General features: G+C 40.2%; 1 protein-coding gene across 6 annotated transcripts in view; it reads right to left on the bottom strand.

Annotated features, from left to right (window-relative positions):
- SDCCAG8 (SHH signaling and ciliogenesis regulator SDCCAG8) overlaps positions 1-22,206 on the bottom strand; it is a 151,025-nt gene that overhangs the window by 22,108 nt on the left and 106,711 nt on the right. The window contains exon 17 of one of the 6 annotated variants that reach the window (XR_009456099.1): positions 19,653-19,737. The exons of 4 other annotated variants lie outside the window; for them this stretch is intronic. Coding sequence is in view for 1 of the 2 variants with exons in the window: in XM_019500628.2 (XP_019356173.1) it covers positions 7,175-7,187 (13 nt within the window). In the remaining variant the exon portion in view is untranslated. Of the gene's footprint in view, positions 1-6,901; positions 7,188-19,652; positions 19,738-22,206 lie in introns of those variants that run through there. One more of the 6 variants, XM_019500628.2, reaches the window with a different exon arrangement.

Raw genomic sequence — 22,206 nt, 5'->3', positions numbered from 1 at the left:
CCCTTGCTCCCTGGCTTCCAGCCAGTGAGGACCTGAGCCAGGACCAGGTATCTACAAACTGCATCTGAGCTACTGCTTCTCCCCACTTCTGTTCTCCCTGGCCCTGGGTTATGACACAGGCACAGCATAGAGGGTGGCTGGGAGAATGGCAGCATTGTGGATGTAGTTTGCAGATATCTGGTTCTGACGCAGTTCCCTATGGGCTGTAAGCTGTAAGTGCACAGCTGCCAGGGAGCAGGGGGCTGGGAGAAATGATGGTGACATGAGCACAGCTCCCATTAGCCTGGGCCTGGCATGAGTGTAGGCAGAGCCCATGGATAGTAACAGGTTTGGAACTGGACACTTACCAATCAAAGACCCTTCATCTCATTCTTAAGCCCCATAACTAGCTGAGTTTCATTTTACTTATGAATTCCTAACAGCTATAGTAGGTCACCTCCAATGACCTAATGACTCTACATTTGGTTCCCTTAATTCTTCTAGATACCCCAATGTTGCGAAGACAGTGACAGCCTTGTTGTACCATAGTGACTGACTATTATAGCTGGGGTCTTACACAGTAACAGTAGCTTCCCCTCTGTTCTATATTCACTGCTACTAGATCTGGTATCTCATTTTCACTACCACAGCTGGCCCTACAGGTAAAGCAAATAGATCACATCGGAGACCTGTGTCTGGATTTGCACAGCTCACGTGCAGAGAGACTACGACTGCTGAAGAGGTAACATTGTCAACCAGCACTTAAGTAAGAAGCTGAGAGAGGTAGCAGCTGGGCTTAGTAGATATAATGGTCACTTTTAGCCCTCATGGGCTTTGAGGGGAATGAAGGGATTAAAAGACAAAGCACCACAGCCTACAGAGGAGATAGGTGAAGGCTTCATTAACTTTCACCTGTGTTTGAATCCCTATATTAGAGAAGGAAAAAAAGTGGTATCTGCCCCCTTCTGTTACGGAACTGAAAAATAATAAAATTCTGTGTTAAGAAGGAACTTCAGGATGGCTTCACTCTAAAGACTGACAGTCTTGGTTATAGCTTCTGGTCTCTCTCTGAAAATGTTTAATATGACAATTATCCAGACTATTTAGGTTGATGAAGACCTTGGGGGAAGATTCTCATTTCAAACTGTTGTAATATGTCTTACAAATAAAAGTGGCCTCGGCAGATAATGACAGAGAAGCAGAAGGAGTATTACAGCTGGCTGCTAAAAACATCTTGGTTGGCTATGTTCATGTCTCTTTGATTTTGGGATCTGCCTGATGCACAAGTTTCTTAAAACACTGACAACAACATGTCACATTATGGACAAAGAAATGATCTGTGAGTTTATATGAACAAGGATCATTCAGAATGGTAGATATGCTGTATTGCTGAAGTATTGTTGTATTCACCTTTTCCTTCAAAAGGCTATTTTGTGATTTCTTTTACAAATATTGTGCTTTTATTTTTTGTCTGCTGCTTATTTCACTTTCCTTCTTATTTCTCCAGACTACAGACACCAGACACCCTTGAACCTTTTACAAACTGCCAGTGTGAGGCTGCACAAAATAATCACAATATTAATTCAGCTCAGAGACAGTGAGATTTTTTTTTATAATGCAATCTGCCCAATCTGAATTCTTTCCTTCAGAAACACTTTGCCTTTAAAAAGAAATTCCCAGCATGAACTTCATAAGAACAGACATGTAACAGACAGTGCATGTGGTGTCTGGGCATGCTGCATGGAAATACAAGAGACTTCTTTACTCTTTTTATTCAATGGCATGTGCATAACGGACATGTTGGCCCCTACTGATGTCAGACATTTAAAGTAAAAGAAGTTGATAAAAGCTTTTGTTAATTTACTTTTTCAGTGACTTTAAAAAAAAAAAAAATCCTAGGAAAGACATTGCTACTAATCTACAACTGCTGCAGACATCGCTAAAGTCCCCAGATTTAGAGCGACAGAATAGCTGTTGGTATACTCTGTGCAATATCTACACGCACGGACAAGACGTGGAACGCCGTAGATTGTTACTAGTATCTGGGAGAGACATCACCAGCTATGGTACCTGAGCCTAGTCCCTCATACCCTGTTGGCTGCAGTGCTCGTGGCTGTGAGATGGATGGGACTATTCCCTGGGTGCACAATCACCCCAAGTGAATAAGCATAAACAATATGGGCAGAAAGTAGACTGTTTCACTATATACCATAACCTATGTGTTGGCTTACTTTGAAATACCACAAATTGTGAAGATAAACTACAAAGGTCAATGTGATCATATAAAAAGCATTTCTGTAATATAACATCTATGTAAGTCTCCCCCCCTGTTTTGTTCACTTATTCCCCATGGTTTGCCCCGTTCCTCACTGCCCCAGGGTCCCAGGCCGAGCCCCCAGCTCACCTCAGCCTACATTGTGGCCATCCTGATCCTATTAGTATCTCAAGGCACCAGTCACCTGATTGGCAGCATTCATGGCTCTGTCTTCCCTGTAGCCATACCCATGCCTCACAGGTGGTACGTAATATCACTTCAGAGGGGCCCCCTGGCCCCAACACAGCACGTGGCCCTCAAGCCTCAAACTTTTGTTGGGGCTTCGGCTTTCCCAACTTGGGCCCCTTTTCTCTGGCTGTGCCTCCTCAGCCTAGGTTTACTGCCTTGGACCTTGGCTTCGGGCCTCGGGCCGTTCTCGGGCTGCTCAGCGCCCTGAGGTCTCTAACCCAGGCAAAGCTGGTCTCTCGCTTCTCAGCCACCTGCGGTCCCTGACCCTTGCAGGCCTCTCAGGCACTCCTGGGGCCTCCATACCACCCCCCAGAGCCACAGCCTGGTCCTCCAATATCAAACTTAAATGCCCACAAATACAAGCAAATCACTTTCAAATTAAAGTTCCCCCTTTCTCTGTATCATTGCCACATAGTAAGCCATGCTTTCTCCCTTCGCTTCCTCCTTCAAGCTGTATTGGGTGGCTTGGGTGCCTGCTGGTTTGTATCTTGCAGCCATCTTCCCCAGGAAGGCACCCGAGGTACTTGCCAGTTTCTCTCTTGGGCACTGGTCTTATGTGCGCCAAAGCCCCGCTCCTTTGTCAGGAGGCTTCAGCCACACACAGGGGTTTCTGCTTTGGCTGGATGACCACCATGCATTCCTCTGCTTCAGCCGAGTCTAACAGCTTGCAAACTTTTGCACTGCCCTGCCGTGGCTGCCCCTTGACTGCTTACTGCAGTGCAGCTAGCTCCGCTCAGCAACTTTGCCCTGCTTTCCTGTTAAAGTAACAGGAGCCTCTGGCTCCCTGGTACACAGAGGTAAGGCCTGTGTACTCCATGGATGCCAACTGTAAAAATCATGGAAACAGAGTTAAAAAATTAAATACTGCAACTAAATGCCTTTTCAGGTCCTGCTTGCCTCCTCTTCTACAACCACCAGCTCACCCACACCGCTGCTCACCCTCACCATGAGTGAGCATCTTACTCTGACGCTTTTATTGTACTTCCCAGCTACATGCTCATGTATTCTGATGATTAATACTGGCTAAGAGTGGCTGTTAACCTACAGCATAGGTGATCTGGATTTATATTGATCAGCATCAGTTTGTACTGGGGAGTGCAAGTGAAGTATCATGATACGAGACTGCGTAAGGTGGCTGCCAGGGATGTTCTTCTGCCAGGTTTATGTAAATGGATCATCTAGGACATTGGGAATTGTTTAGAAGTTGGTATTTTTTAGCATAAAACTGCATAACTGAAATCTCTTGTGTGCACCTTGGTGCTGGCTTAACTAATTATTTCCTTGGTTTCTACAATTTACATTGGCATACACTGCAGTCCTCAACCTTCACTAAATCTTACCAAAGTTTCTGAAAGGAGCTAACTAGGTTTTAACCTGGCATTGTTACTAAGTATTGTTACTGAAGCCTTTTCACATTAACTGAGTTCAGTTTTGATTTATACTAGCTCCCCTGTACCAACACCAGCACGCTCATGCTGACCTGCCAATACACCTTGCCTCCCAGCCTGTCACTTTGCCCAACAGATCTGGAACTCCTCTTTCATGTTCCAGCAACATCCTCATTCTCCCCTGCACCCAGCACCATGAACAGTACCTTTTCTGACAAAATTATATGAAAATAATTTTTTTCCAAGTAAAATCTCTTTTAATAACACCCCCTCCCCAGAATGTATTCATTACTTTATGCTAACAATGCTAACTACACAAAGTTAAGAGACATCCAATAAGATACAAAATAAGTCTTGAAGTTTTAAAGGGACTAAATCTTGTTTCTCTAATTCACAATAGTCCTACCGACCAATAGTAGGACTCAGATTCCCTGTGTGAACAAAATGAGGAGCATTCCCTCCCTATTATTTAAAAAGACAGCCACTGCTGACTGAGCTCATCTTTGTTCTTCCAAAGGTAATGACAAATGTCATAAAGGTGTAGGGTTGCCAAACCTCCAGGATTGGCCTGGAGTCTCCAGGCATTAGGTATAAATCTCCAGGAGACTGCTGAGAGTTACCCAGGAGAGAAATGATAGGGCATGCATTAAAATAAATAATAAATGTTGAATCTGATTTATACAGTAGTCCAGTAGGTTTTAAAACGTAATAGTCATGTGCATTTGCCTTCCTGATGTAAAGTCTATGCAATGTAATCCATAAGTATTATATGCAAGCACATGGGCACATTCACATTGTGTGTCACTGGCACGTTGGCATTCCAGAAACCTCCCGGAATAGATTCAAACACGAGTTGGCAACCCTATAAAGGTAACATTTTTCATAACTCATTATTGTGAAGTATAAGCAGATGAATACAATTTTCCTTTTATAACACCCAAATTTATACATTTTATTGGCAAATGTGGACTTTTCTGAATGTGCCGAAATGAGCTGTTGGCTCCTGTGGCTCACACTGAAGAAAAAAAATGCCATTTTGGGAAGATCTAAAGATGCAGAAAACTGTCAATTGGAAAAGAGTGCCCCCCTCCTATAGGTCACAAATTCAATTCCATTCTCAGTAAATATTACATGTTATGGCTGTTTGGTGTCAATTCTACGAGAAATGCACTCATGCTCTTACCCCAGTCCCTAGTGGACAGCCATCCTCGTCACCCATTTCCTACCCCTGACTGTCAGAAAACTCCATTACAGCAAAGTACTGAATGGGCCTGGAAAATAAACTAAACCTTCACCCCTAAGGGAGCTTGCTTCAGCTCAGCACTGAGCAACACAGGCAGATTGGGGTTGTGAGAAGGAGAAACATGCACTGTTGTGCAGATAAACAGAACTGCTGTTTTCCAGGCTCCAAATCAATCAGCAGCTCTGCGTACTAAGAAAAGAAAAAGGAAGGACTAATCTTATTTTTAAAATTAATATACAAATTACATCTTTCCTTTTAAATGATGATAATTTTTTAGGATAAATGTGATTAAAAAATTGCAAATCATTTGCCTCAATCTAAGATAATGACTTTTGCTGCAAACATTCTCTGTAGTTAATGTTCTGCTTCTAGTTTATAAAACAAGAATGTTATCTGCTCAATTAGGATTTTATCTACTCGTGACTATTTGTGGGCTCGTCATGTTCTATTCTTACATAAGAAATGATGATGTGTGACCACATTAAACCTAACAAAACTGCTCCAAGTGAAATAATCCAGCTTTTTATTCTTTTAGGTGCGGCTCCTTTGCTACAACCTCAGATTTGCATCTTTCCTTAAAAACAACAGCATAAATGAGCTGCTAAAGCGGTAGATCCAAGTCTTAGGGACACATTATCGTCCACAGGTAAGGGAAGCTTAAAAGTCTGTTTTATGTGATAGGCAAACAACTACAAAAGACTCCTTTTACAGCTCCACATACAACAGCTTTCCCCACCTGTCACAACAATTCCCAATGGCTGGGATTTAAATTATAGAAGATTCCTGTAGGATCAACATGAGTGCAAAATGTCATGGGCCTGATCCAGCACTGTTCAAAACAAAAGGAGTTTTGCTTTTAACTTATATGGGAGCAGGCCCCTCGATTACAAAAAGAGCAACCCGTCACACCGAGCAGGAATGAGAAGCTGGTACAATACAGCCACAAGCACAATAGCCCTAGTCTTGTTTTTAGCTAAGTTAAACCTGGAGAGAGCAGCTTCCCCCTCCCCAAATCTGGGCATCAGCCACAAAACCAATGACTCAGTTCTCAAAGTGTTCACCAAGGGCACAGCAAATTTGCATGAGGAAACCAACTCTTTTATTTCAAGCACAGGGAAGCTGTATGTTTTCATTATAAAAAAAATGAGGGTATGAAGAAAATTAAAAGCTGACATCTCCCTTTGTAGTTATAAAGTACAGAGTTAAGTCACTAAGTTTCCAGTACAGTAAAGCAAGAATGCAAAATTATGACAAAAATGGGAGGGGGGGGAGCCCACACACAAAACCAACAAGCAAAGATGAAGCAGTACCCGCCTGGGGGCCAATTGCCTCTCCAGCAGCGGTAAGGCTGTTACTAGGCTTGCAGTACCATTTGTTCCATTACACAATCTCCTGAAGCCTTTTACAGAGAGCTAAAACAACTGCCTGTACCAACACGACACATGGCTTTCCATCCCGACTCTTTGCTAATCCAGACGCTCCAACCATCTTTCTTTAAGATGCCATATGGTTGGCAGAAGCCTGTAGATCTAGCAGCACATCTGCTTGTATGTTACTTCTCCCCTCCAACTCCCCCCTCCACACCAAAAAAAAAGAGAGCAGATTATTATTTAACATGTAGCCAGTTAAAATTGCATTTAAAGAGAATAACTATTGATTCCTAAATATTTTTTTAATTGTTCCAGTAGTTCATTTACCATTGATTTCAAAAAGAGAGAGAAAGAAAGAATCAAAAATGATCATTACTTTTTAATGATTTAAATTCTTGCCACTTCAGACACTAATCCCCAAGATTTATTTCACAGGCTGCTGAACCACTGAAAAGGGGAGAGAGTTTTCTCTGACTGCCTTTGTCAGAGGTAAATCAGACAAACACACTGGAAAAGTAGAATGTACCAAACAGTGCTTTGTTAGCCAGCACAGCGCGCCTGTACATTAATGAATCTGCATGAATACACTGACACTGGTTTTTTGGTATGTTGAGCAACGATCATTGACACTGTCGAAATCCTGGTTCCACGGGCATGTAGGCATATAGGGTGTGTGTCTGGAATCCAGCCGTCAGAAGGACAGGCTGCAAAAAATAAATTCCAGTTATGATAAGTTAGAATTTTGGCCATTTTTAATCTTTAGGCATTTAACTATTACAGGAAAAATTCATTTTGAGTCTAAAATTTTAAAAACAACGAAGAATTTTGGTTTTACAACAAAAAAGCTCCCCTAACACTGTCTTTGAGTGCCTGGAGATAAAAACAACATGCTCAGTTGACAAAGAATACAGAGATGGAACTGTAGAGCTACAGGGGTATGTAATTGTGTGCACTGAAGATCTGCAGCAACTTTTTGCTACAGAACCTCTATATATTTCCTTATTCACATCTTCTGCATCAGTAAAATAATGTATAGATCACATAAGAGATAGGACAGAGTGGCACCCTAACCTGCATTCTGTCTGACTTCAGACTACCACGCCTACCTGTCTACCTGTATATAAAAGGAATGTATGTAACCTATGGTGGCTCACTTCAAATGCTACTCTGATGCACTGCTCATATGATTTGTCTGTCCAGAGAAAGGCAAAAAGTAATGGAAACAGCAGGCAAAAGTATACATGTTATCATATTTTCCAGAAGTATATGTGGCCCATATTATTTTTAAATAATTTTTTCCTCTAAAATTCACTGCTGTGATGAAAATGGACAAATCTACTATCTTAAAAACCTATCATTGCTACTAAATATAATTTAGGAAGGAGTGTGTAGAGGTACAATACATTATCTGTCTAAATTACACAGAAATCATTCTTTTTGTCTGAGTTATTCAACAGAGATTCCTCATAAATCAGAGGGTGAAATTTAGTTCATGTGTTACCCTGAGACCAGTAGCTCCTGCTGAGTTTTCAGTAAAGCTAGCCTTCTTTGAATATTCAGAAGTTTCTTAAACATTCATTGCTTTTTCTTCATCTTTTAAGTTTAAGTAAAACTTATTCAGCTATTTTTAAATTAGAGGATTAAAAAAGAAAAATTTCCTCAAAATCATCTTCCCTCTTTGGTATTTAAACAATTGTTTTAAAGGAAAATTTAGCCACAGGTGAAGGTTAAAGTGTAAAAATCACCATATGTAATGCACTCAACTATATGAGAACTTAGCTTGATTTGGATTTGCTAAGTGTTTCATTTACTAGCTCAGATAATATAAAAACTACATGGAGAACATGGGCAATATGAAAATTTGTTGAACTGATGCCTGTAATTAAACACATGTATTAAGATACCAACTAGTTAGGGGCATAGCTTTCAAAACTTGCTAGCTTTAAATATTCAATCGCTTAAAAATTCCTGCAATGATTTTCTGCAAACTTGGTTTGTTCTGAGCATCTCTTCCTTCAATCAAGCCACATTTATGCTACTGGGCAGAGGCAGCTGAACAGGGGGGAAGGGCAAAGCAGCAAATGGGGCAGCCGCCCTGGGCACCACCTTTGCGGAGGGGTGCAGAAATAGTCATGATCACAGTGGTGGCTGATTGCATTGCTGCAATCAGCACTGCAGCAGATGGCATTGCCTTAAGCACTGTACAGCTTCCCAAGGTGCAGAGGAGCCCGGCTATGCCTCTGCCCAAAAATCACACACCTGCTCCAGGCTTCCCTGAGAACACCTGGAGCCAGAAGAAATACATTTGCCTATACAGCTTTGAAGAATACATCACACAATCTAAATATGGGTGGGAGTTTCCTTTTTTACCCCACTGCTTATAGCTGGTGCCAGAGAGAATTTTTACTTTACATCTTTCCCCTGGACATGGCCCATGCCAATAGACTGCTTACACCTCAATATTTACAAATATGTTTATACGCATTACTATTTCTATTTTCAGCTAAATCTGGTATTTGCTGTGCTCAGAGGTCTCTATGTCTCATGCTTCTCTACTTCCTTCAAAATTTTATGTTCAGTATTTTATCATTCAATATTTTAAGATGCCTCCTAAGAACTGCAAGCCAACTGGAGGAGTAGGTATGGAAAAGTATGTAATCTTAGCTATGACTGACAATGTTAAAAGGTGAACTCTCTGAGTCTTCCTGCTGCTGCTCAGTTTCTCAATTACAGATCTATTAATAATCTTGTGGGTAATCATCCTTTTGTCAGACCCCCTTAAAAACTTCAACAACAACATGAGAGACTGTTTTTTGCCAACTAAGCTCTTCAAATCCCTGTTTGATGCTGTGGAATCATTACATTAGATTTTAATCTTTCAGAATTTAAATCTAAATTACACATAGGACTGCATATGCATAAAAAGAATTAAGGATATTTGGATCCTAGACCTGGAAATGAAAGAACAATTAGATTTTGTGTGTGTGCTTGGCTCCATTCATTGATGAGCAGATTGATGCAAAGAATCAGAGTGTAGGTATAGTCTTGGTTTGCCATCAAGAGTCAGCCAGGGCAGTGGAGATGCCTTGGTACATGTCATATTTTCATACTGTTTATAGGCAAGCAACACATTGTTATAACTTATTCCCTTGCCCTGATGTCATCCATGTCAACCAACGCAGAAATCATCTCTCTCACAAGTACAATTCCTTCACAGAACCTCCTAGACCTGGATGCCTACAAATTGCTTCATACAGTGGGGTTTATTTGTAATGATGTGGAGCCTACGCTCTGATTGACCTCAATGCATTAAGAGGTCCTATTAAGAACTGGACCTTATCCTTTGCAAGAATTCACTAATCATAGAATCAACAAGAAAGTAGGGCTGGAAGAAACCTAAGGAAGTTATCTAGTCCAGCCCCTGCTCAAGGTAAGAATCGTCCCTGATTAAGTATTGTAGTCAAGTGTCTGTCTAACCTGCTCTCAAAAATTTCCAAGAATGGGGATTTCACAACCCTCTTGGTAGCCTGTTTTAATACTTAACCATCCTTACAGTGACCATGTTCTTCCTAATCTCCAACCTAATTTCCTTTGTTGCAGTTTGAAACCATTTCTCTCAGTCCTATCTCTATGGCCACAAGTAACAGTCTCTCTCTCTCATTCATGACTAACCACCCTTCAGGTACTGGACTGTTAGCAAATCCTTGCTGCTCTCCCCTGCAGTCTTCTCCTCCAGATTAAATGATCCTAGGTTTTTCAGCCTTCCCTTATAAATCATGTTTCTCAGGTCTCTAATCATTTTGTTGTTCTCTACTGGACTCTTTCAAATCTGTCCACATCATTTTTGAAGCATGGAGCCCAAAACTTGACACAGTACTCCAGATGAGGCCAATAGTATCCTCAGTGACATTAGAATATAAAATAGCTCAATTATAAGTACAAAATATTATGATTTTAAAATAAAGATGACAATGACTTCTATCATCAAATGTTAAAGGCTTGTAATATTTATGTTCTAAACTTATCTTAAGATTTAAAAACTAATAAATAATAACCGTGATTGAAACTCAAGTTACAATGTAACGTCATGCCATCCCCCCCGATACTTCTGTCTACAACTGAAATACACATATCCCCCCATGTTGTTTTGATGTGCCAATTTTTTTTATAATAACATTTTTGCTCATTTTCAGTCAGAGATGAGCAATTTGGAAATATAAAAGTCCTTTTAAGGGTGGAAAGGGCTTGGGGCAGCAGAAGGGAAAGAATGAATTCCCCAACGCCACTAGAAAAATATGTTCAGGATACTAAAAAAAGAAAAAAAAATATATATGTGCTAACTTTTCCTTGGGAATCATATTCTCAGTATTAATATTTCTACTTATATTTATTTTTACCATGGTAATGCTAAAACACATTTTTAGAAGAATTAAGTAATAAAATGAGGCTTTTGACAAATTATTTTACCAATTATGTTGTTATTTTTCAGTTTCAGAATTTAGACTTTTTATTTTCACTTAATCTTTGTTTTGTTTACTCCTCCTACTGTTAAACCACTTATGATAACATTTTAAAACTTGAGACCCATTGGCCGCATCTACACAAGTGGGATGTTTGGTTCCCTGGGGACAACTAACAGAGGGACACCTTGAGCCACTGCTAACTGGCCCTGGGGAACGCCTGTGCCATGCACCCTCTGGTGCGTGGCAGGTTTCCCGGGTGGGGTAGGGGAGGCTGGGGCCAGTACAGTTGCTGGTCCCAGCAGCCTTATCTCGGGTCCTAGGGGCCTCCTGGGGCTGCAGCAGCAGCAATACTGCTGCTCAGAGCCAGCCTAAGTGTGGCTGTAGCCGTCCAGGCTCTGGGCTTGAGCAGTACGTGCTGCCCTCATGTGTGCCACTGTTTTTGTGTGGGTTTTTTTGACCCCTGGATATCCAGGGCTCAATCCCCCCCCCCCCAACCGCTACATTGCATTGTGGAGAACTGCTCAAGGTGTGGTATGTGCATACTGCACAACCATGCTCCTCCAAATGCAGCCATTATGGCTAAATTTCCTAGATATACAATTGATATTTGATTAAAACAATGTAGGCTAGTATTAAAAGTTGCCCCAACAGGTTTGGTTCTTTATTGAACTTGAAATCTGTGAATACAATAATTTATAAGGTATAGAAAAAAATCATTTAAAGATAAGAAAAAAAATATGAAAAGAAATATTAAGTAAATACAAAGAAAATCAGTTTTGTCAGTTTAAAGTTCTAACTACCTTAGTATGGGATTAGCTTTACTCACACTTTTATAAATATATAATATACCTATGCATACACATCAGTCTCAGATGTTAGAAGTACTCTGGCTTCAGTTTTGACATCAGCTATTCACCCAAGGCATACATAGCAGACCAGAAGAGCATACTCCTTGCTGTATTATTGCTTATAGAATAGATATTATGCATATTTACATACTTGCCAAGTATACAGCACACCTTTATATATACACTTGGTTTTTCTATCTTTTTAAGTAGAATATTGTATGTTAAAATGCTGTGCTCTGATGTTTCTTCCCAACAGAATATTATCTTAATCAAAATTAGCTAACCAAAGTAGTCTTCCAAAATTAATCTCTAATCTGAAAGGTATGTTTGAACATTTGGAGATCTCTGTTTAGATGCTGACATGAAGATATGTGAGCGGATACAGCAAGAGTCTGGATATATGGTTCACATATGTGCCTAACAAGAGCAATCTCTTCGCATAAAGGCACTGTTTCTCATGCCAAATCTACTTCACTTTCTAATGTCATCTCAAAGGAACATTAGAATCAAGGACAGCTCCTGCATCAGAGTCTGTTCTTTAACCACTTGATGTCAGAATTACCTTCTCATTTCCTTGGACCCTCTGATTTGGAAACAAATCAGCCATAGGGAATTTCCTTGTTCATTCTTCTGTTCAAAACACCCTCATATTCTGTGCACCTCAAAAAGGGGATGGGGGAGGCAGCTCTTTTGCAATCTGATACATTAAACCCTAGGATCTCATTGTAGCTATCACCAATTTAACACAACAGAAATCTGATTTCAAGGACTGTTGAGTCTGATACTTCTTTATCTGAATGGTCTGTTGTTTACTATACAGCAAGATACGAACATTTGGAGTCCTGATTCAATTGTACAGCAGACACCATTTCAGGCTTGTGCCAGTGCAACAGACGATCCTGTGTATTAAGCGCAAGGTAAAAAAATGATAGGTGAGGCAGGAGAATCCAATTTTGGTTGTCAAGTTACATTTGCCACATAGTACTGGTAAGACTCAGATGCGAAACTTCAGGACATTTCACCTCACTAAAGAGTGAACCTGCTCATCTGATTCACCTTCAGGAGCAAAGGAATGAGCACAAAATAAGCAGGAGACATGCTATCACATGCTGTAAGGGGAATATAGACAATACTTTACCCTAACCCATAAGCAATCCATCCTTTGCACAAATGCTGGAGTAGCACAAAGTTTTTTTAATCAAGGAAAAAAATCTACCTTGTTTTTTTAGGTACTGCAAGACCCCAGAGATACGCAGTTGCCTCCTAAAACAGGGGTTGGCAACTTACGGCCCAGAGGCCCCAGCCCCAGTCTGATTAGTGAAGATGCTCAACCTGGCAGGAGGGCCGAGTGGTATGGAGCTGCATCACACTGCCTATCCCCTCTGTAGCACTCACGTCTGTTGTGAAGCCTGCTGCTCTGTCACGTCTGCTCTTCAGTTGCTGCAGAAAGGTTGGGTTAGTGCAGGTAGCTAGGTGGTGGCGGGTGGAGTAGGTGGGATGGAGACTTTTGGCCGGCAGCCACAGCTGGGTTGCAAGCTCTAGCTTGTGCCAGCAAAAGACTACTGACCCCTGTCCTAGAAAGTGACACAGAAGCCATGTTTTTCTTTGTTTTGTTTATTTTTTTACACTAAGGCAACCAATAAATAGTCCAGATTAATTATATACCCTCTCTTTCTTATAATATCTAACTTCAGAAATAACACTGCACTGATCTCTTTACTTTTCCACACACAAGACCAGGATCCCTCAACAGCACTGATCCCAGACCCTGCCCCACAGAGACTTGGGATCAGGAAAACACAAAAACCAGAAATAAACTGCTGAAGTTCTGGTGATGCGAATGCATCAGAAACACAAGACTTCTGGTGTACATAAGGTTTACATGTCTATGAGTGACAAAACTCCATTTTTATGGGGTTCAAATGCTTGAAAATATACAAACATACCAACACCTCTAAGATGCCGAGTATTAAGCTTCATCAGTGCCAAACAACAGAACCAAGGAAATGCTGGAACAGGGAACAAAGTCATGCCAAGTCAAGATGTTAAGCTGTAATATATATGACAAAGTCTGGCTCAGTTTTAGACCACAGCCTGCTTGTGGATATGTGCTTAGTGGAACAGGTTTTGATGCTTACCTGTTAAACTCCTTGAGGTAAAGAATTTCTTTTAAATAAAGATCTGTAAAGCACCATGTATATCAGCAATGCTATTTAAACAATATATTTAACAAATCCATGGATTACTAATTGCAGCAATATTTGATAATTTGACAGTGAAAGTCATGACAGCATTAAAAAAAAATCCTCCAGGAAATATTGTAAGGGGAAGAAAATCCTGAAGCTACATTTGAAAAACGTGAAAACAAATTCATTTTGCCAAAACTGTGGATAATTTTTGGCAGGCAAGAAGAGCCACATTTTAATAAATTGGAAAATTTTCATTAGTGATACGGCACTAATAAGATAAGCACTATTTTCAACAAAAATGAAATAAAGATATATGGCAGATACATGCTGTTCTTCCTTTTCCCCACTCTAAGTTCTAAAAGCCAGCTCTAGGTCTTCTTGGCAGTAACTTACCAGTTCAATGAATTATTTATCAAAATAACAGCATTTTCATATACGAGGATGGATAGAATAGAATGATGGGTAACAATATGCTATAAAGTTTTTAATAGGTCTTATTATGGTGAATTGTGCATCTCACAAGGGAGTAGGCATATCAAGTAAGTGAGTTTTAAGAACTTTAAACAAGCAGACATTGTGTTCACTGCACAGTTGACAGAAATGCTAATTCAGAAATGCAATTTCAGAAAAATCTTGAGAGACAGCTTTAAAACATATTTGGTGGTACAAATACACATTCCTCCACTTGTAAAGAGGGGGTGTCAAAATTACTCTGGTAACAGTAATTAGCACAAAAATTATACCATTAAAACCCTAAGCATTTCTCTTTTTGTCATTTTATTTATAATCTGCTTCTCTCAGCGCTTTCCATTTTCCTTTAGTACTAGCTATTCTTATCTGTCCTCTTTCTTCTGTCTCTCTGCTCCCCACCATTTTCCCACTGAATAGAGCACACATTCAGAGGCTTGTGAACAATAAGCATATCCATCTGGAAATGGAGAAGAAAATCCTGAACAATATCTGGACGTACCAAGTGACAAATGATGTCAAAGAAAAATAGATCATCTTGTTACACTGACCCAAAACTAGAAAAAATATCTGGAACTTCATTTGTAGGAATCATTTAAACTCTGTGTAAGCAAGGACTGCGACCACACTACTGGTATACATACTTCTGACAAAACACTTTTCATTGAACAAATTAGATATGAAACAATATTAGAAAAGAGACTAAACAATGTTGGTAAGATTTTACCAGGACACACAACCTTTATTTAAACACTTCAGAGATATGACGAAGGAAAGTAGTTTCATTATCCTAAAGCCACTTTGCTTTGACATTGTTTGTGGTCTTTTCTTTTGCTCTAATTTGTTTAGAAATTTTGGGTGTACCTAAATGCTACATTTATGCAATTTCCTCTGCCATACTGGAAATTCCACTTGGATTTTTTTTTTCAGGTTGCTGTGTTGCTGTTTGCCATTTGGTTTTGAAAAAGCTCAGTGGGTCTGTTGGATTAGTTGTGCCTGAAGTTATCAGTCCTCCAGTACATACCAACCACAGCTAGCTGACACACTCTAATGGACTCTAATAGACCTTCCTATAGAGAAAATAGCACAGGAGCATGACTTTTTGGGGAGGGAGGGAGGGAAGGAAGGGAGGGGTGAAGCATATTGGAACAGTGAACAGACCCTTTCTTAAACATTGAGTATTTTCCTTTTACTGAAAATGTTTTAAACTGTGGTCTCAAAAATACACCTAATCAAGCCAATGTATACTGTTTCTAAAAGATAGGTCCTAGTCTTGTAGGACTTAAACAGTTTGGCCTTGGTATTTTTTTTAATACAAAAAGGTCCTAGCCCTTGGTTCTGTATTGCAGTATAATGGGCCTTATAGTTTTCCAGGGAAGCCTACAACAACCCTTTGAGTTGAAGTTGATAAAAACATATACTTGTGGATGTACCTTTGAGCTCTGGATACTGTGTTGTACAACCTTCTCCCTGCTTTTTTAATCTTTATCTAGTTCCAACCTGCAGTATCCTTCATCTGAATGATTGTGTAGAAGCTGGCTATAATTCCCATAATTTACCAGAGCATGCCACCTTCATTTAAACACTTCAGAGAGGTAACATGAAGAAAAAAGTAAGTCAAGTTGGACAGAGGCTTCCAATGTAAGCGTTCTACTTAGACCTACAAGGCCTTCAAAACTGAAAACCTCACAGGGTTCTGCTATCTGAAGTTCCTCATGTACTGCCCCTACACCCGTGATAGTGGTCACAACTGACTAGCCCACAGAAAGGATAGGAAGCTTATTACTATTGCTGGCCTGGAGAGGTTAAATTGCCTTTGACTCAAATGCTAGAGTCCTGTGTTCCTTCAAGCCAAACATTAGGGCTCTAGTCCTAATGTGGTCGCTGTTTCTGTTAGTAGCATACGGCTTAGTTTTAGCAACTAAACTGAAATTCAGCCTCTTGGATAAAAACAATCCACATCTGTATCTACGCTATAGATCACAACTGTAAATATTTCAAATGTATAGCCCAACTGTGTAAATTTTATCCCAACGCTTACTAAAAGAAAAAGATACTTACAGTATTCTACAATACTGATCCCAAATGCTGCATTTTACGGCAGTTAGTAGTATTTTGTGAGCGTGCTGCAGTATACTGCTACAAGTACTGAGAAGAGCTCCTACTGTGTACTTTACACAAACAAAAGTGAAAAATTCATGGGGCCTAATGAAATGCAAGCAAGGTGGAGTGTCACTCTGTGGTGAGGGTGGGACTCTCCTGGGAAGGAGGCTGGCTCCTGTTCCCACTGTCATTTATGCATTTTATCCAGTTACTCTTTAATTAAAAGTGCACAAGCGCTATGAGGGGGCAGGAGAACCCAGGGCTTCCTCTCTTTCAGCAGAGAGGCTTCCTCACTAGGATATGGTCTCCATCTTGCAGGCTGCACTTCTGGGCCAATGGCTCTTGCATTCCTTTCTGCTCCATGAGCCAACCTGAATAGGATAAACTCAGCTTCAGGCAGTTACATTATGTGCTTTTTTTCCCTCTAAGAGGATCAGAGGCTTGTGTGGAGTTTACTATGCTCTTTCTAGACTGAAATGAACTGCAATAGAGCTCATGTGGGAGTCAGCCACTTAAGTGGCTGTTCTAGCTTGTTTCTAAGCATGAGCAGCAGCCCAGTGGTCTAGGAATCTTTTTACAGATTTATAGATATTAGGGTCAGAAGGGACCTCAGCAGATCGAGTCCGACCCTCTGCCCCAGAACTGGATGCACATAATGAATCCAAACATCTTAACATTTTTGTGACCATTTTTGGAGGTGGAATAGGCTCAGGTATAGTGATAGAGTCTTAAAAGTTGCATAAGTACCACTTAAGACAGAGACAGAATAGGATCACACCTTTCTTTCTGTGCTGATTAAACTAATCTTAGATTGTAGAAATTTTGGCCTTTTGGGACCTGCTACATACTATGGAATGATCAGTAACTGTAGTTACTAGTGGTAAATCACCTCAATATTTTTCTAAAGTATTTTAGCCACCTTTAACACTTAGATGAATTTTATATTAGGGTCAGTTTGTACTGTTCCCTCAAGTTGACTGATTTTGGTTTTGCTTTATTTGCAAGGAGAAAATTTTCTAGGTCAAGTAAAATATAGTTTGATCCATTTCTACTTTTTAAAAACAAATTGCGTTTTTAGAAGAATTAATTCTCAGTCTAAGATGCTACATTTACAAAATGTGGGATTGGCCATAGGACACCTCACATTCACATAGAAATTAACTACAGAAAAGCTCTTCAGGTTTTCATCAGCTTTCCTCCCAAAAGATTCAGAAGTACTTTACTGCATTAACACCTAGTCTCACAATCAGTAGAGCCACATTTGAGATGGGCAGCATACAATGCAACAATGTAGAGGGGAAACTGTAGTGAAGATATAGTGCCAAATTCCAATTCTTGCAAGAAGTACCAGGGAATCTTTAATGCCCACACAGAACAGACAGGTCGTTATTTTTATGGTCCTCTTGTACAATCAAGTACTAAACTTATCTAAATTGCAGTGATAACGTGCTGAGTAGACCCTCTGGGGATTTGAATCTCTGGTTCTAGGAAGTCTGCACATTTCAGACACAAAGTTTAGCGCCATCCAGTTTAGAAACATTCCTTCATATACAATAGAAAGCAAGAACATATATTTTACCATGTCAACTAATATGCTAGGTAGGTGGAGATGGTTAACCTTCCTGGCAAAAGCCGTTACGGTGCCTCCCATTTCTACTGGGAATGAAACATATTGAAATACTCATCCTAAGTACTAAACTATAGGAAGACTTATTAACTGATGCAATAAATGATATATGCACGTAGAAAAAAAGTGAGTCAAATTTGATAGCCTGTCAGCTACCACATGTGGCACTATTACAAATGGGTACATGTTACTGTTAACCTTTTGGCACTGGGATATGAACTTCTCTGTGCTACACTTTAATTCAAAGTGCTCTGAGTGCTCATTGCCAATAGCTTTAAAGCCATCCATGTCAAAAGGTCAATGATTATATTACTCAGATATCAAGACTGACCCTACACATATATTTTCATTTTTCCCCTTTGATCATCCTTTTATTTGACTGTATTTCAGTAAATTATCCATGTAGTTTTTATTTTGACAGTTCTCTTTACAGCAGTAAAACAAAATGTGTGCATTGCAAATGGCAAAGATTCAAATTTCAGCTATGTTTATCCAAAATAGCACTGAACTGCTTCTGTACTTATGCTATACTGCCTACAGCCTTACGGAAGGGGAGACAGATGGGATGAATTTAGCAGGGAAACAGCTGTGGCTTGAAGAAGAGACAAGCAAAAGTTTTGCTATCAGGCTTCATTATGTATCAAGGTACCAGTAAAATGTGTATCCGTAAGGCAGCCAAAAAAGTGTTTTTCATTTGACTAGTGATAATTACCTTTTCTCAACAGCTGACAATGTTCTAAGTAGCATTAAATAGGTATAATAATTAAGCAATAAGATAAGACAGGCAGTGCCTTGCTGGGGGTTATTGCTCACCTCGGGTGCATTGTAAGGCACAAGGCTGAAGGGTGAGTGGCTTCAGCCACCTGAGAAATGCAATAATCCCTTAGAAATGCACTGCCTGGAGTGTCTCGTTGCTATTAAAAATGCATATTTTAAAAGGACGACATGGTAGACACATTCCTGCGGATTTTATTGACACAGGATAACATTAAGGGGAGCCACTGAGAAAATTCAAACTTGTGTCCGGCCTTTTAAAGCTATTTCCCAATGACACACATCTCATTTCAGCTTGTTTGTGCATTATGTTAAAAAAAGACCCTCAGCTGGAATCATTATTTATAGAAGGCTCACATTTTTGTGTCATTACCCAACACATATAGGACATTGTAAAGCAAATAACAAGAGCTTTTGTGGCAGCAAGAATTAAGGTTACCAGGTTTATTAAGCTCATGTGCTTTAAATATTCATCCTCTGCAGGTGTTCATGGCTGTTTTGAATCTAAAGCTAAAGTTTAAAAAAGTATATATTCCTGAAATTTTGAGGAAAATGGGTTCAACTGTTATAGTTATACAAACAAAGAAAAAAAGCCATTATTTGAAAAAGCAGAAGACTACTTTTGTACATGGGTGACTCAAGAAATCTGAAACTTAAAGACCAAGTGCATGCAGGAGTGCACCACTGCAGGACTTACCATTAACAGAGTTATGCCAGCTCACAGAAGCAGAGACAGATGTAGCACATCAAAAGCTGGTTTTCTTATGGGTTATTTGTGGTCACTGGAAATAACAGTCATTAAAAATGACAGCCATTAATATGATGGTGCTATGTTGTAAGCCACACAATTATGGGGATCAAGTCTGGAGCTAGGCCCTAATCCTGAAGCCTCTAGCACCCTGACATCCATTGAATTGAAGAGATTCATTGATTGGCTAGCTAGAAATGTACCAGCAAAGCTATAACTGACATCAGAATCTGGCCACCAGGTTTAAAACTAATAGGTGCATATACACATGCTCAGGGATGGTGAGGAGAGGCCATTTTAATTAGAGTGGTTCCCAACAGCTGCTCTAATTAAAACGGCTCACACCATCATGCACATTAAGCCCCCCCCATTTTTAAATGGCCATGGGGGCACTTTAACTAGTTCGACAAGCTTTAGTTAAAGCACCTCCACAACCATTTTAAAACCTGAAGGAGATTAACACGCGTGACAGTGAGGCAATGCTGGAGCCTTCCAATTAGAATGTGGAGAAGACTCTATTAATCAAGTCTGCTTTGATGCGTTCTAATTAGAAGTGAACCAGCATGTCTACAGGCAGCCAATATATTTTTGAAAATTAATTTCCTTTCCCAAATCAACATGCTTATTTCACAATTTTTTTTCCAAAAATTAAGAACAAATTTAGATCACCCCCTTCCCATTCCTTCCACATTAGCCATCTCTCACAACCTCCATATTAATTTAGAACCAAGTCATGAATACCTGCCATACTCTCACCCAATGCACAGAAGAGCTATAGTTGCTAAGCAGCTCTCATGATTTGCCCTCTTGGGCCCACTCCTAAAAATCTTTATTTCAGTGCAACTACTCTGACTAGTGACTGACAGATCACACCTTTACACTGTCATCTCCTCAGGCTAGGCTACTGTATGGTTTTCAAAGCCTTGCCAACATGCATGCAGTTTATATTCATATTTTATTGCTATTTTGATTTTTAAGATGGATACCTCTTTCTGTAGAGGACATACAGAAGTGAGTAATGAAAATTATTAGAACTATGGGAAAATATATTAAATAAGATCAAAAAAGAATAGGATGGTTTAATACCATATTTACTTGAATATAAGGCAACCCCCCAATAATTAGACTCTATATATGGAAAGTGTATGTGTGTGTGTATATATATATATATATATATATATATATATATATATATATATGGAAAGTGTGTGTGTGTGTGTGTGTGTGTGTGTGTGTGTGTGTGTGTGTGTATTTATTTATTTATTTATTATAATCTTCCAGGTACAGAATATAACTATTCGAGGTCTGCCTTGAATTTGTCTCCCTCCCATTGCTAGAGCAAGGAAAATAGATTTGGGGGGTGCGCAGGTGCCCCCCTTGCCTTTTGCCCTCCACCAACACGTTCTTCCCCTTGAAGACCCTCCTCCTCCCTCTCCCTACCTCCACTTACTGTGAGACCCCACATTCCCTGAGCATATGGAAGTAAGGGGCAAATTTGAAAACACTGACTTTGAAATAAACATGCTTGTAGTAATCTAGTTCATCCAGAATTGAGAAATTTACCTTTTTTTGAAATCACTCTAAATTTTAGCACAGGTACTCTATAAACATATTTTTAAGCAGCACTTTTGCACCTACTTATAGTACCAACTGTGCATGATATCAACCCAAAACCAAAAGGCTCATGATTACTTTATAGTTCATTGGGCTGACCCCCAGAAGAGTAAACAGCATTTCAAGCCATGGTGACCCCACAGCTCAACACTGTTCACTATGTTTGTGCACTCCAGATATCCCCCACAATGGACCCATGTGTTAATTACCCACCTCCCTATGACTACAACCAGGTGTTCTTGCCAAGCCCTGGCACGCTCCAAAAATGTATATGCAGATGAGGCGCAGGACAGCCTGGTCTAGCTCTACCTTATGGAGGTCAAGGCCACACTAATCATGCGCGACAGGCTGAGAGAGAAGGCAAGAGAAGGATTTTGAGTGAACTGTTTGGTGATGTTCGCCAGACATTTAGGCTGAGTACAGGCAGTCAAAAAGCCCAAGGCAGAATTGATTCAGTCTTTGGAGTTTAGTCTAAACTGCATAAATTAAATTGAAACAGAAGTGAAAAGACATATAACTTTAATTCAGGAAATGCAAACATATGCCTGCAGTGACTAAGGCCGGAAGCCCGGGGGCGCTGGAGCATGGCTCTCTGGCATGCAGCCAGCATGAGCTATATGTTCACTTGCTCTTCCTGCTGCCCCCAAGGTCTCTAGGATTTGTAATCCAGAATCACAGCAGCAGGACTCTGCAAGGTTGCTTAACACTTCCATTTCCTGCTTCTAGGTGCCTCTGGGATTTGTAGTCCAGTCACAGTCAGCATTAAGTATGAGCAGAGGAAGGGGTATTTAACCCCCCTCCCTAGCCCCAGGCCCCAGCTGGGGTGTGATAGGGTGGGGGGCATTCCCCCCTCCCCCTGCAGACTGGGCTTACCCTCTCCACCACCCTA

The sequence above is a fragment of the Alligator mississippiensis genome, chromosome 1 (genome assembly GCF_030867095.1).
Source record: "Alligator mississippiensis isolate rAllMis1 chromosome 1, rAllMis1, whole genome shotgun sequence".
Classification (NCBI taxonomy): domain Eukaryota; kingdom Metazoa; phylum Chordata; order Crocodylia; family Alligatoridae; genus Alligator; species Alligator mississippiensis.
Note: the sequence above shows the minus strand (reverse complement) of the source record. Positions and strands in the feature narration are given on the sequence as shown.